The sequence below is a fragment of the Anopheles marshallii genome, chromosome 2, assembly GCF_943734725.1.
Source record: "Anopheles marshallii chromosome 2, idAnoMarsDA_429_01, whole genome shotgun sequence".
Lineage (NCBI taxonomy): Eukaryota > Metazoa > Arthropoda > Insecta > Diptera > Culicidae > Anopheles > Anopheles marshallii.
The window spans coordinates 76,468,846-76,480,529 of NC_071326.1; the positions used below are offsets into that span (position 1 = coordinate 76,468,846).

The 11,684-nt window shown below is 43.6% G+C and overlaps 1 protein-coding gene across 1 annotated transcript; it reads left to right on the forward strand.

Annotated features, from left to right (window-relative positions):
* The first annotated feature begins 2,041 nt into the window (after positions 1-2,041).
* On the forward strand, positions 2,042-3,462 carry LOC128709157 (fasciclin-3-like). The gene is made up of 5 exons (XM_053804143.1): positions 2,042-2,202; positions 2,281-2,498; positions 2,606-2,938; positions 2,996-3,184; positions 3,278-3,462. Exons 1-5 carry the CDS (start codon positions 2,042-2,044, stop codon positions 3,460-3,462), a joined length of 1,086 nt encoding a protein of 361 aa, XP_053660118.1.
* Positions 3,463-11,684: the final 8,222 nt, after the last annotated feature.

Consider the following 11,684-nt stretch of genomic DNA (forward strand, 5'->3'; position numbering starts at 1 on the left):
GTCAGGATTGAATTATGCTTTCTATGGAAAAGTAATTAAGCGAACTGTGCAGCTTGCATGACACACGTTGAACGGTTTGTAACGCAGGTGGAACTGCCCGTAACGCATGTCATGTTGTTTACAGCGACAAAAGAACGAAAAAACTGTACCGCTCGCTCAGTTCTTCACAACGAACGAACCAGTTCGCCCAAGTTCTATCAACCCCAAGGATTTTCCTAACGCGTTTTGCCAAAAAGTGCTCCTGTCTTGAAACATTTCGTGCTACTTTACCTAACTGATCCTTGTAAATTAACTCCATACAATTTTATCCTTTCTGATTCCCATAACACTATTTCAATTTTCAACTGTCTGTAAGCGACGGTTTGATCTTTGATGAGATGACCTTTAAATAACGCACATAAATACGATAACAAAGCGCCAAGATAAATTTCCAACCAAATGCAGCTTCACATTTGCTACCATTGCACGACACTTTATAAAACACATGATGTCATAATCAATGGCAATCGATTCTAAGCACCATTCGCCACCGAACGTTCTCTTTTGCGTCCTATTCGGCCACGTAAAGAAGTCTGTTGGTCGATCCATTAAGAACAGGTCAGAAATAGAAATGGTTCCCCGCGTACGACCGGGTGTAAACATTATACCACCGCCAAACGATGGCATCATTGGTGAGATTGAATTTAATCGGCCTTGCTTGGGGGGGGAGTGAGAAAAAAGCAAATACCTCTGAACGGTCACTTGTGCGTGGCTTCAACGCTACCGCCAAGCATACCATTTGCTTTAACAACAATCACTGGCGATGTGAGCGCTATGAGAAGTAAAATTTCGCCCATCTAACGATCAGCAACGATCGATGCAATCGACCCAAGCACCGGTACCATAAAACGATAAAAAATACTTCCTTCCGTCCACCGCCCCCGTTGGAGGATGCGTTGGAAAGCAGTTTTAGCACGCTTGCGTATTCCCCCGGCTCGAATCTTCGCGAATCCTTCCAGCACGCGAGCTCTCCATAAAAAAAATATATATATACCTAAAAAGTCCACCACACCATCCCCATGTTTTGGCATGGCAAAAACCCAGCAAAACCGTTTCACGGCCCTTCCGGCACGAGATTCGTGGGGCTTTAGCACCATAAAAATCCAGCCTTTATGGGACTCGTTAGAACTTTAGATTGCCGAAATTTAAATTCCAAACCCCCTGCATGCGATGAGCGGCGGGAAGACGGAAGGACGGCAACCGGTGACACCCGCGGCAACCGGTTCCAAACAAGCAAACCAAAACAAATAATTAACGAGAAAACGACCCGATCGCGACCAAAACGGAGGAAGACCGTACGGATTTACACGGCAGAAATCTGAACAGGCAGTGACTAAGCCGGAGGAAGTCTGTAAGGTCTGGTGCTTTACTTAAAGATTTTATTTCTTTTCGAAATCAGATGCTGATCAGATGGCGCTTTGTTTACACACGGGGCTTCTATCGTGCGGTGTCGATTGTCAACAAGATTGACATTAGGCTACGAACGGGCGAGCCGTGCCACCGTGTTTCGATTCCGGGGTCGGGTAGAGAAAAATTGAACACATTAATATGCACCAGCGGGACGGAATTTGCCAACATTCATCAATGTTACCCCTGTTGGCTTCTAGGGGGAGGATCTGCCAATGTAGCGTAATTAACACCATCTAATCTGCTCGCCGCTGCGGCGGAAAGAAGGAACCAATCCGAGGCGAACGGTCAGTTCCTTCTGCTGAACGTTAGAGAACCGGTCATCGCCACCGGCGAGCGCACAAGAGGATGGAACGGTGAAGATCTGATCCGGAACTGCGCGATCCTAATGACGTGTGGCGATATTCGTGGCGCTTTTGGGGCAGAATTTAAAAGCTCGCGCTGCGACCATTCAGAAGCTCAGTTCGGTGCGACGGTCCGGTGTTGCAGGAGGTTCGCGTGTACTTTTCGGCAAAGAGATTTCGAGTTTGACTTTCCGCAGGGCAAAGCGAATTCTCGTGCTAATTCGGAGAAGAAAGGGAAGCATACAAGTAAAATGAAGCGGATCGCAGTGTTTGTTGTGGTACTAAGTGCATTGTTGGGATGCAACCATGCAGTACAGGTGATAACGGAACCATCCGGGCAAGTGACCGTGGCGGAAGGACAGCAAAATGTGAACCTGTTGTGTCTTGTAGAAGAACCCATGGATTTTTGCATGTACGTCTAAGATCGAGCGGCTTGTCCCTGGTACTTTTGCGTCTCTATTAACTATTTCTGCCACAATAAATCTTGCAGAGTGAAAGTTCCCGGAGCACCAGCACCTTTTGCCGCCAGTGACAAACTGCCCGCCCCGGTCGAGGGCATTACCTTCTACGGACTCCCCTGGAGCAAGGGATCCTGCGGTATCACGATCGATACCATCAAACCTACGCACGATGGACCGTTTGAGTGTACCGTGTCCGTAAAGGGCCAGACGTACAAGGGCCAGATCGACATAACGGTCTCAGGTGAAGGTCGCTACCGATTGCACCAAGGCCCATCATCGTGATGGTCGTGACATTTCGGCGGACGTTACTCTACCTTCTTGGTCTATCCATTTCTTCTCTTCCCCTTCTCAAAGCAGTTGCACCCGAGCCACCGAAGATCGAGCTAGCGAGCAACGTTGACAGTCGCAACGGTGAGTTCGAGTTCGGCAAGAAGGTCACCATGAAGTGCGTGTCCCGTAACGGATGGCCGGGCGCTAAGCTGTCGTGGTATCTCGACGGTGTGAAGCTGACGGACGATGTAGGTGCGGAGTTCTCGGAAACGGCCAATCGACGCACCACTGTACAGCAGATCTATCGACGTGCGATCGCTGTCGAAGATAACCGGAAGCAGGTTACGTGCCGTGCGGAACATCCCGCCTATCCAGGTGGATTCATGGAAACTAGCTTGCCGATCAAGCTGAAGAAAGGTACTTGGGCATGGAGCCTTTTCGTTGGAGGTGTCTAAAAGTTACTTTTTTCCTTAGTGTACACCAATGACAAGCAAGAACCACAAAAGGAGGACCTCACGGAGCTGATCAAGCCCAGAGCACCTCAGCTGACAGTTTCCAGCGAAGTTGCACAACGTGATGGAGCATTCAAGGCGGGAAGCAACCTAGTGGTACAGTGCGTCTCGAAGGATGGCAATCCTCCGGCAGGATTCTTGTGGTTCCTCAGTAAGTAACGATTCTTTCTCTAACTTCCAAAGCATCAAACCAGCCAAAAAGGTACGTGAAATAACACCCTATTTGCCGCTCCATCCCACACAGATGATCAACTGATTTACGAAGGTCTTTCGGCGCCGTTTATCAGCCGGAATTTCCGAGGCAACACGGTCCAGCAGACGCTCACCTACCGTCTCAAGCCGGCCGATGATGGCAAGGTGCTCATCTGCAAAGCGCGCCATCCGGAGGGAAGCGAAGAGACGCGACTGAAAATCAGTACCTACAACTAGAACACCTGCAAACAGCTCTCTACTACGCAGCGTAAATCGATGAAAAATGGAATTCATTCAAAAAAAACACCTTGTTGTTTTATGTTTAACGATCTTGTTTACATATGTCTCAATAAACTGTTATTGATTAAAATTAATCGACAAACTTACGAGTGGAGATTCTTCTTTTGCTGAAGGGACACGTACAGGGATACATTTCCTGGTTCGGAGTTGGTGGTGGTTGTAGTAATCTAAATTGAATTTGGAATTCATTCACTGCTTACGAACCTGCGTTAGAATACATAATTTGGCTATTTTTGTATATCTCATCTAACTTTTATCAAAAACCTCAGTTGATGACAAAAAAAATTGCTGATCAATTTTCTCAATGCAACAATTTCAACAATTACTCTTCAATTTGCAGAAAAGAAACCTTTACATTTACATTTCAATTCAATAATTACAGCAATGTTACAATGTTTGCATAACTACGATACGGTCATAAGATGAAAATACGATTGATTCAAGAAAATTTATAAACACTTTTAGTAAGTTTTATTGAATTTTTTGGAAAATTAGTTGTAAAAATTTATAAAGCCATTGTTGTATATATGTTTCGCTAATACACATAGTGCAGTTACGCCTGCGCGAGCATCTCTGCAAAAAGCCTTTTCAAAGAGTAACGCTTCGTAACGGTTTGAAGCAGGGGTCGACAACTATTTAAATTATAACACACAAATTTATGAAAAAATATATTTTATGTTGCAAATGATAGTTTTCAATACTGTTTATTTGTAAAATACACATTTCACAGAGTAATTAAATATAGCTATAACAGATAAAAGTTCCCTTACAACGTAAGTCATTGTTCATAAAAACGGCCGTGAGATACGACCCCTGTATTAATGATATTTCTCGCACCGGTAGGTCAAACCTTTCTAATACCGTTTATAGGTTTGCAACGCAAATAAAAAATGCAAGAACATTCTCTCTTGCCCTCTTGACCACTAAAACAACAGCATAAAAATCTATAAAATACCACTACTTGGGGGAATAATTATTTTTTCGTTAGTTTTGTGTAGCTCCAGGGAATCAGCATTCCACCGGCCTGCAACGGCACACATCGAAGAATAGGAATTTAATTGTTTTGGCTTGCAAAGCGAGCCAGCAAAAATGAACTAAATCTCGTATAAATCCGGGCACCGTACCAGTTTTCCGATTCGCTATCCGCAAACGGTGGTCACTCACGAAAAATTCGGCTTTGGACCCTTGTTTGGATGTGCCGGTTTTCCTTTGGCTTAGTTGCCTTTTTTATGTTTTGTTTTATATAGTTGGTCGTTTAATAGGATGCAGAAAAAAAACGAAATGGTGACTTCATTTCGTATTGCTTTATGCTTTCCGTTTCGTGCTGCTCCACGGCCCAAAACATGGAGCATGAGGATTCTTTTTTTTTGTAAGGTTTGGGTTTATTTTGACAGAGAAGTCAAAGAACAAAGCACGCTTTGCCTTTCCCGTCTGCTTCGTATACTCCAGTGAAAAGAAACCCGCTGACTCCTCACACCTTTCTAGCACCCTTCCAGTCTGACCACTCTTTGGATCATGTTTTTCTTGTCTCCTTTTCCTTCTGGCAAGCGCTGCTGAGGACTCCATTCGGACCTACCAGTTGTTCCGAGCATCTTGAGGTCTGTCGTAGCCCTCTCTGCCCTGTACGAAAGTTCTTGCGCAAGCCGTGCCTGCCGCGGTTGCCCACCGATGTGCGGGACGGGAGCAGCTCAAGCATAAAGAAAACATAAAGTTTTATGTGGCCGCAGAGGGACCGGGAACCTGAAGCGACCCGAAACCGGCTGAAGCCCCCAAAAAAGAACCCAAATTTGGTAACGGTTCGAAAATGAATTGTTTGGTCACCGTTCGGGACGTTTGTCATGTAACGAATGCACATGGACACACATATACATACATCGGGTCGTGGCGGTAAACTCCCGTAAATTTATGAAAAAAAAGCCACGTCGTTATGGAAGAGGCTATCTCGAGACGTATTGGGTTGTTTCTCAACACGCGAAGCTTCTTTCTAAAACCTGTTTTTGGGCTCCAACCGATGCTTCACGGGGTATGAGCCTCCATGCGAAAGGTTAGCCTCATAGCTGAACCTCATGGAAAGAGACGAGTAAAAGTACACAATGAAGACGAAGGATTGGCCCCATCGTCCCTCCAAGCTATCGAGATGGGGGTAAACAGTTGAAGAGGTGGCTCTGATCATAAATCGAGCCTGCTGATCGAAGATCACAAGAGGCTGTACTATAGAGCGACTGCAAGATCGTGCTATAGAAGGCCGATGGCGTTGTATTTTTCTCTCTCTCTCTCTCTCTCTCTCTCTCTCTCTCTCTCTCTCTCTCTCTCTCTCTCTCTCTCTCTCTCACACTCTATCCCGTGTTGTTCTCCCCCTGTTCGATGGATTCTTTTACTGCTGACTTGACTTTTGCTGGTTCGAAACATGAACCTCGTGTAGCGCGAAATGTTGCATTTAAACCCAGCTCGGTTTGCATATTATTTCGCATCTGGTTTCGTGTGTGCGTTTTTGTACGCTTATGTGCCGCTGGTGTGATGATTTGCCTTTCGCTTTGTGTCCGTCGTTCGCATGAGATTTGTGTTGCACCCCGGTGATTCGATGCTGGCACCGCGGGCTGTACATCTAGCTTGTGGTGGTGATGCTGAGTAATTGTGCACCAAAGCATACAAATCGGACACAAATATGTTACAAAGGACAAACAATATACAAAACGATACATGTTGTAAGGTGAAGTCTTTTTCAAGAACTCCACAACGCTTTCAATAAAACTGAATAAAAATCACTATTAGTGCATAAAAAGTAATATAAAATAAATAAATCTTACACCGTAATGAGATAACATTCTAGCTAAACTAATAGAATAAGATTAAAAAAAAACAAAAAGAAAGAAACCAATGAAAAACAGAAACATACTTGAATAAATTTGATAAAAAAACTGAAAAGAAATAAAAAATAAACAATACAAATAAAATGAACTGTAAGCTTTAAAAGAATGAACATAATATTAAAACACAACTCGCCAATAAAACTGTTAACCAAATCGACCCTATGCATTCGAATACTTTTCTCCACTGGGGAACGTAACGCTTGGGGTCCATCTCTAACCGTCACGCCATTAGCCATCGCTTCACTACACTACACCAACCATCCAAGCAGTGTTTGAGTGTGTTGGTGGACTACCTGTTGGTCAAGCAGCGTTGTACACCGCGAAAGGTAACGATGGAGAACAAAGCCATGACGGTAATGACGAAAGCAGGTGCGTCTGCCTGTGTAGTGGTGATGGCCCGCATCGCGTCCCAAAAGCCCTCTAGTTTTACCCACAAACTGAAGGGAGTGTTTTTTTTTCTTTCGTGCTTCCATGTGTTGAGTGAGTGGTTTGCTTTTGGCGCGACGACGTCATCTCTACCCCGGCAATACTTAAAACATGATCTAATAGACCATTTTTTGTTTCAATGCGACCCATTAGCGATGGAAGGACATTAGGGTGGACATTAGGATTTTGCTTTTGCTTTTCTCCCACTCACTTCAAACACCCCGAGGGTACAAACGGTACGAGTATTGATTTTTTGGACACGATTAGATCCACAACACACGGCGAATGACGGCCTTTCCGTATGGTTTGGGGTACGTGGTTCGCGCCTGGCGGCGTTGTTAGGTGAGTCCGCATGCTTTTGCGCCCTTTTCCCCCCCCCCCCCCCCCCCCCACACACATAAAAGCATCGTTGCTCGGTGGAAACCAAAAATCCTAACCGTTGAATTCAAACTTGCGGGCAGCCCGCCCCGCATGAGTCAGCAGGCGAGCAAAAGAAGCCGCGAAGAAACCGCACTTTGAAGCAGTGTTGGAGCCAATTCTACCGATGCCTCATGCACCTCAGCAACGTGCGCTGGTGTGCGAGAGACCCAAACGGTACTGGGCTGTCAAACACCGGTTGGGGATGTTCGTTGCAATATTACTTAAAAAAGAACGTGTAAAATCTCAAGTTTCTGATCAATTCATCAATTTTTTTTTAAACTTTATAGTGAACAACTGTCTATAATGATTTAAACAACACATCAAATTGTAGTAAATCAAAATAATTATATACTTAAATCATAGTAGTCGATTATCTCAACCAATGCTGAGTAGTTGTTCTCTGATTAAACGATCCTCAAGAGTAAAAATCCCCTCACCCATGCAATACGTGCAATATTATTGTTATTGTTAGAGTTATTTAAAAGTTATTGTTAAAAACCCGTATCGATTCTTCCAAATAACTTTTTTAAGTTCACGGATAATCAGCGTGTATATAATCCTGTTGAGTTTTTAGGTTAATTGAACTCAATTATATGATTATATGGAAAAAAATTGCAAAACCCATAGCCAAAGCTAAACATTGTACTTGAAACAAAATAGACCTACCACTATATCCAACAATTATTCAAAAATAAACTATGATATTTGCTCCTAACTAAAAACCCTAGAATCAGGCGAACCAAATTTACATTGTTAATAGGTTTTAAAAAGTTATGAACTCCGTTACTCCGTTGTCTTATAATGCATTTATCTATGCTCCTTTGTATAGTTCTCTGGTACTGAATGAAATACTTAGCTAAATAACTCTCTGGTGAAAAACTGAATATCGAAATAAATGAATTATATTTGGATGGTAATATTTTTACGGAAATTTAATACCTAACAGCCTATCTTTAATATACGAAAGATTGGGGACAACACAATGCTAAAATAAAGTGTTTTGCTTAGGATTAGATACATTAACTCTAGTTATTACGATTACCAAATAAAGCCAACAAATGTTTTGTTTGATTGAAAATTGAAAATAATTTCCACTCATTTGCATATTTTATATATTGATTATTGTTCAATGTTTTTTTATTAATTTGAGGAATTTATTGGAATTTTCAAACAGTTGTAATAATTTTTAAGAACCCGAGGAATAAAAATAATTTAAAGAAAATTAAATAGCATTAACAAAGTTTTAAAAGAAACATTAAAGCTATAATACACAATAATTAAATAAAATAAAAAACATAACAGGGAAATATCATAAACGAAAAGTACACATTCGCCGCGTGGTTCGACATGCCTAAACGACCGATTTGCGTGCCCGCTACACAAACACACACGCAGCAAATGAGCTGCCCTCGATCGCGGCTGCCGGCTCTACTTGACGCCGAAGCACCCGCGTGCAGTCATTCGATTGCGCGACGTACTCACGGTCGGTTCGGTCCAGACGGTTGCCTTTCTTTACCGCGCGAGCGAGCTAGCGTCCTTCTCGCCAGGTGTCGGCCTCTTCCTCCCTTGTTTGCCCGTTTCCTCATCTGTTTCAACCCGGTGTACAACGGTGGGTTGCGTCCGATTCCCACCCGAGTGTGTGCTATTGTGTATGTGCTTCGTTTGTGGTTGTGTGTAATTTTGTAAGGTGTTTTCCTCACCCCCGCCCGGTAGTGAGGGTTGCTGTGGGGGAATCCCTCGAAGGAAAAGCCTGTCCGAACGGGGTTGCGTGCGAAGAAAGTGGCCGGGCGGCGTTTTTGTTGCTAGAGTCCGTACAATTCTGGTGAGCGTAAGAGTGAGTGAGGGTTTTGGTAGCTTTTTTGGGGTTTGTCTGCGGAGCGATCTTCCTCATCCGTCATCTCATTATTGTGGTTTCGTAGAACAGCGAGCCGCGATCGTTCAACAAGTGGAACACTTGATTGGTCGGGGAAAAGGGTTTCTTTTGTGAGAGAGTGTGTGAGTGTGTGTGGAAGCAGTGTGTGTTTGCCGTGTGAACATCAGGGACACAGCAGAAGCGGCCGGTGTTTCGTTCTTGCTCCTTTCACCTGTTCTCGTTTCCAGCGAAACGAAACAAGCAAAAAAGGCTTGTAGCTGGATTTCACGAAACGGATTGGAGTAGGTGCAGACTACACAGTGTGCGATTATTATATTACCCCAACTCTATCGAATTAAACAATCGGTAACAAAAAATCCTAAAAAGGCAGTTTTTTAACCCAAAAGTATTATAAAAAAATTAACATGCAGTAATAATTCCACACCTCTAAAACGACATCGAGAATACTCTCGTCCGGGGTTAATTTTTCGCGTGCTGATTTTGTTCGGCGTGCTGTGCTTTTTTCTCTCCATCCTTTCGGTGCTTTCGGTGCGGTAGTGTTTGTTTAGGACGCAATTCATTTCCATAACACCAGTTTGGTTGCGGGAGGGCAAAAAAAAAAAGAGGACAAACAGCTCGAGGCCTCGCTGAGCCCGGTAAAAGGTGTCGATGGATGGAAAATACTAGTAATCTGAATAATTTAAATGTATTCCCCAGCTTTGGGTGAGTGCTTCCGGCCTTTTTCCTCCTAGGCACTTCTGTTTGATTTGTTGTGAAAAGACCCTGCGCTCTATTAGAGCTCCACTTTAACACGTTACGAGGTGTCGCATTTTGAGGTGAGGTATTTTTTTTATGCAACGTTAAAGCTCCAGTGCCTTCTGGGTAAAGAGTTCCCAAGAAGAAAACAAGTATTCCGAAAGGAATGATGCAGAATATTATATAAAACATAAACGACCAACCACGGTAGTGAACGAAAGTGAACTTCAACTTAGAAGAATGAAGAGTGTTCTGGATGTGCCAAGTCTTTGCCCAGGTTTCTGACGTAATACATGATACAATCAACGTTTTAAAAACAAGCAGAACGAAAGTTCCTCAAATTCTAACTTCAAAGTGATTACACTCCAGTGCTCGGTTAAAACTAGACGCAATAGATCCATCCTCCTCCAGTGTATTCGCCCAAGAAAAGAAAAGCATCAAATTAACGGGTGTGTCTCCTCTCCACTCCTCCAAACAGCATCTAGCTTGGAGCTTTTGTCTCGGGAGTGTTCTTCCAGTGTGTTCAGTGTTTTTTTAGATCATTAATGCAGCTGAAAATGCAAGCCGTCCGTTTCCTGTCCAGTCTGTTGCTGTTGGTGGTGTGCACTGCGTTCACAGGTAATTATTGGACATTTGTTTTCTTTACTGACCGGCGTTTCAGGTTTTTTTTAAGCTCTCCAGTATCTCGAGTGGCGGTTGACTACTCGGGAATAAGTTTTCCTTTTCATTGGCCGGGGAAGGGTGGATCGTTTGACTATTAATGAAACACTTCCGGGCGCGCGCGGCTAGATAAATTAGAGTCGACTGTTTCTTTAGGTCTTTGCGGTAGAAACGAACAGAGATGAGATCAGGGCAGGGTTGGGAAGATGTCTAGCTCGCGATGTCCCATTTTGTTTGGTGGCGTTATCTGGTGAGATGAAAAATTAGATGAAAATCGAACCGCCAGCAACACTCCTCTATTGTGCGTGCTGTAAGATTTCTCTTTCATTGGGGAAAGATGTAAATGATCGGTAGATAAGAACTCCTTCCGTGGAGTGGAGATCTGCCCTATCGGCAGTTATTTCTTACTCAACTGACTTTAAACTGCTAAACAAGTTTTCTATTACGTGTGAATCATTTCCCTTCTTCTCTTGACATGTATCACCTCTATTCTAAGAATCCACTTCACTACCGGAGGGGGCGATCTAAGTCTATCACGCATCAGTCATCCCTAGGATATCATGTGATGTTGTTGCAATGTCTCGATGCCATGTAGAAGACGAACGGCTCTGGTGGTGGGTTTGGTGTGGGGCTAATGTAATACGCTAATGTATGGAAGCTGCTAATGTGATGTGTGATCGTCCAGCGAACGATCATGACACACATAAGGCCACCTTCCTTCTCAAATGCTGACAGACGACGTCGTACTTACATAGATGTGAAAAAGTTTTGAGGCTTTCGTGAAGGGTAGAATAATAGTAGAATAAGTTGCCTGTACTTACTGCTTGCCTTTCATGCTTGGGAGTTTTATGGTGTTTAGTTCCATTACCTGTAAGAATATCAAGAAAAAAGGGAAAGCTGTAAGAATTGTGTAGCCTCCTCACGGTAGAAGATGAGACATAAGAAGGTTGTTAAATCTCTCAAAGTTGTTCTGTGTTTTTTTTAAAGACACTGTAATAAGCAGCGGTACTGTTAATAGTGATGAGAACTATTCGGATTGAATGTGCAGCCATAAGCCAAGCCAAGGTACACATACTCTGCGGGTAATTGCCGGTAGTTTAACTTCGTCATTTCGACTTCACAGCCGGCGAGCATCAGAGAGGCAGTCGATCACGTACCGGCGATAAAACTTAATC

Bases quoted from the DNA above. Each gene is read 5' to 3' on its own strand.
- LOC128709157 (XM_053804143.1), top strand. From the start codon at position 2,042: ATGAAGCGGATCGCAGTGTTTGTTGTGGTACTAAGTGCATTGTTGGGA. The intron at 2,499-2,605 runs GTCGCTACCGAT...CCCTTCTCAAAG, and splicing joins CATAACGGTCTCAGGTGAAG to CAGTTGCACCCGAGCCACCG. The intron at 2,939-2,995 runs GTACTTGGGCAT...TTTTTTCCTTAG, and splicing joins GCCGATCAAGCTGAAGAAAG to TGTACACCAATGACAAGCAA.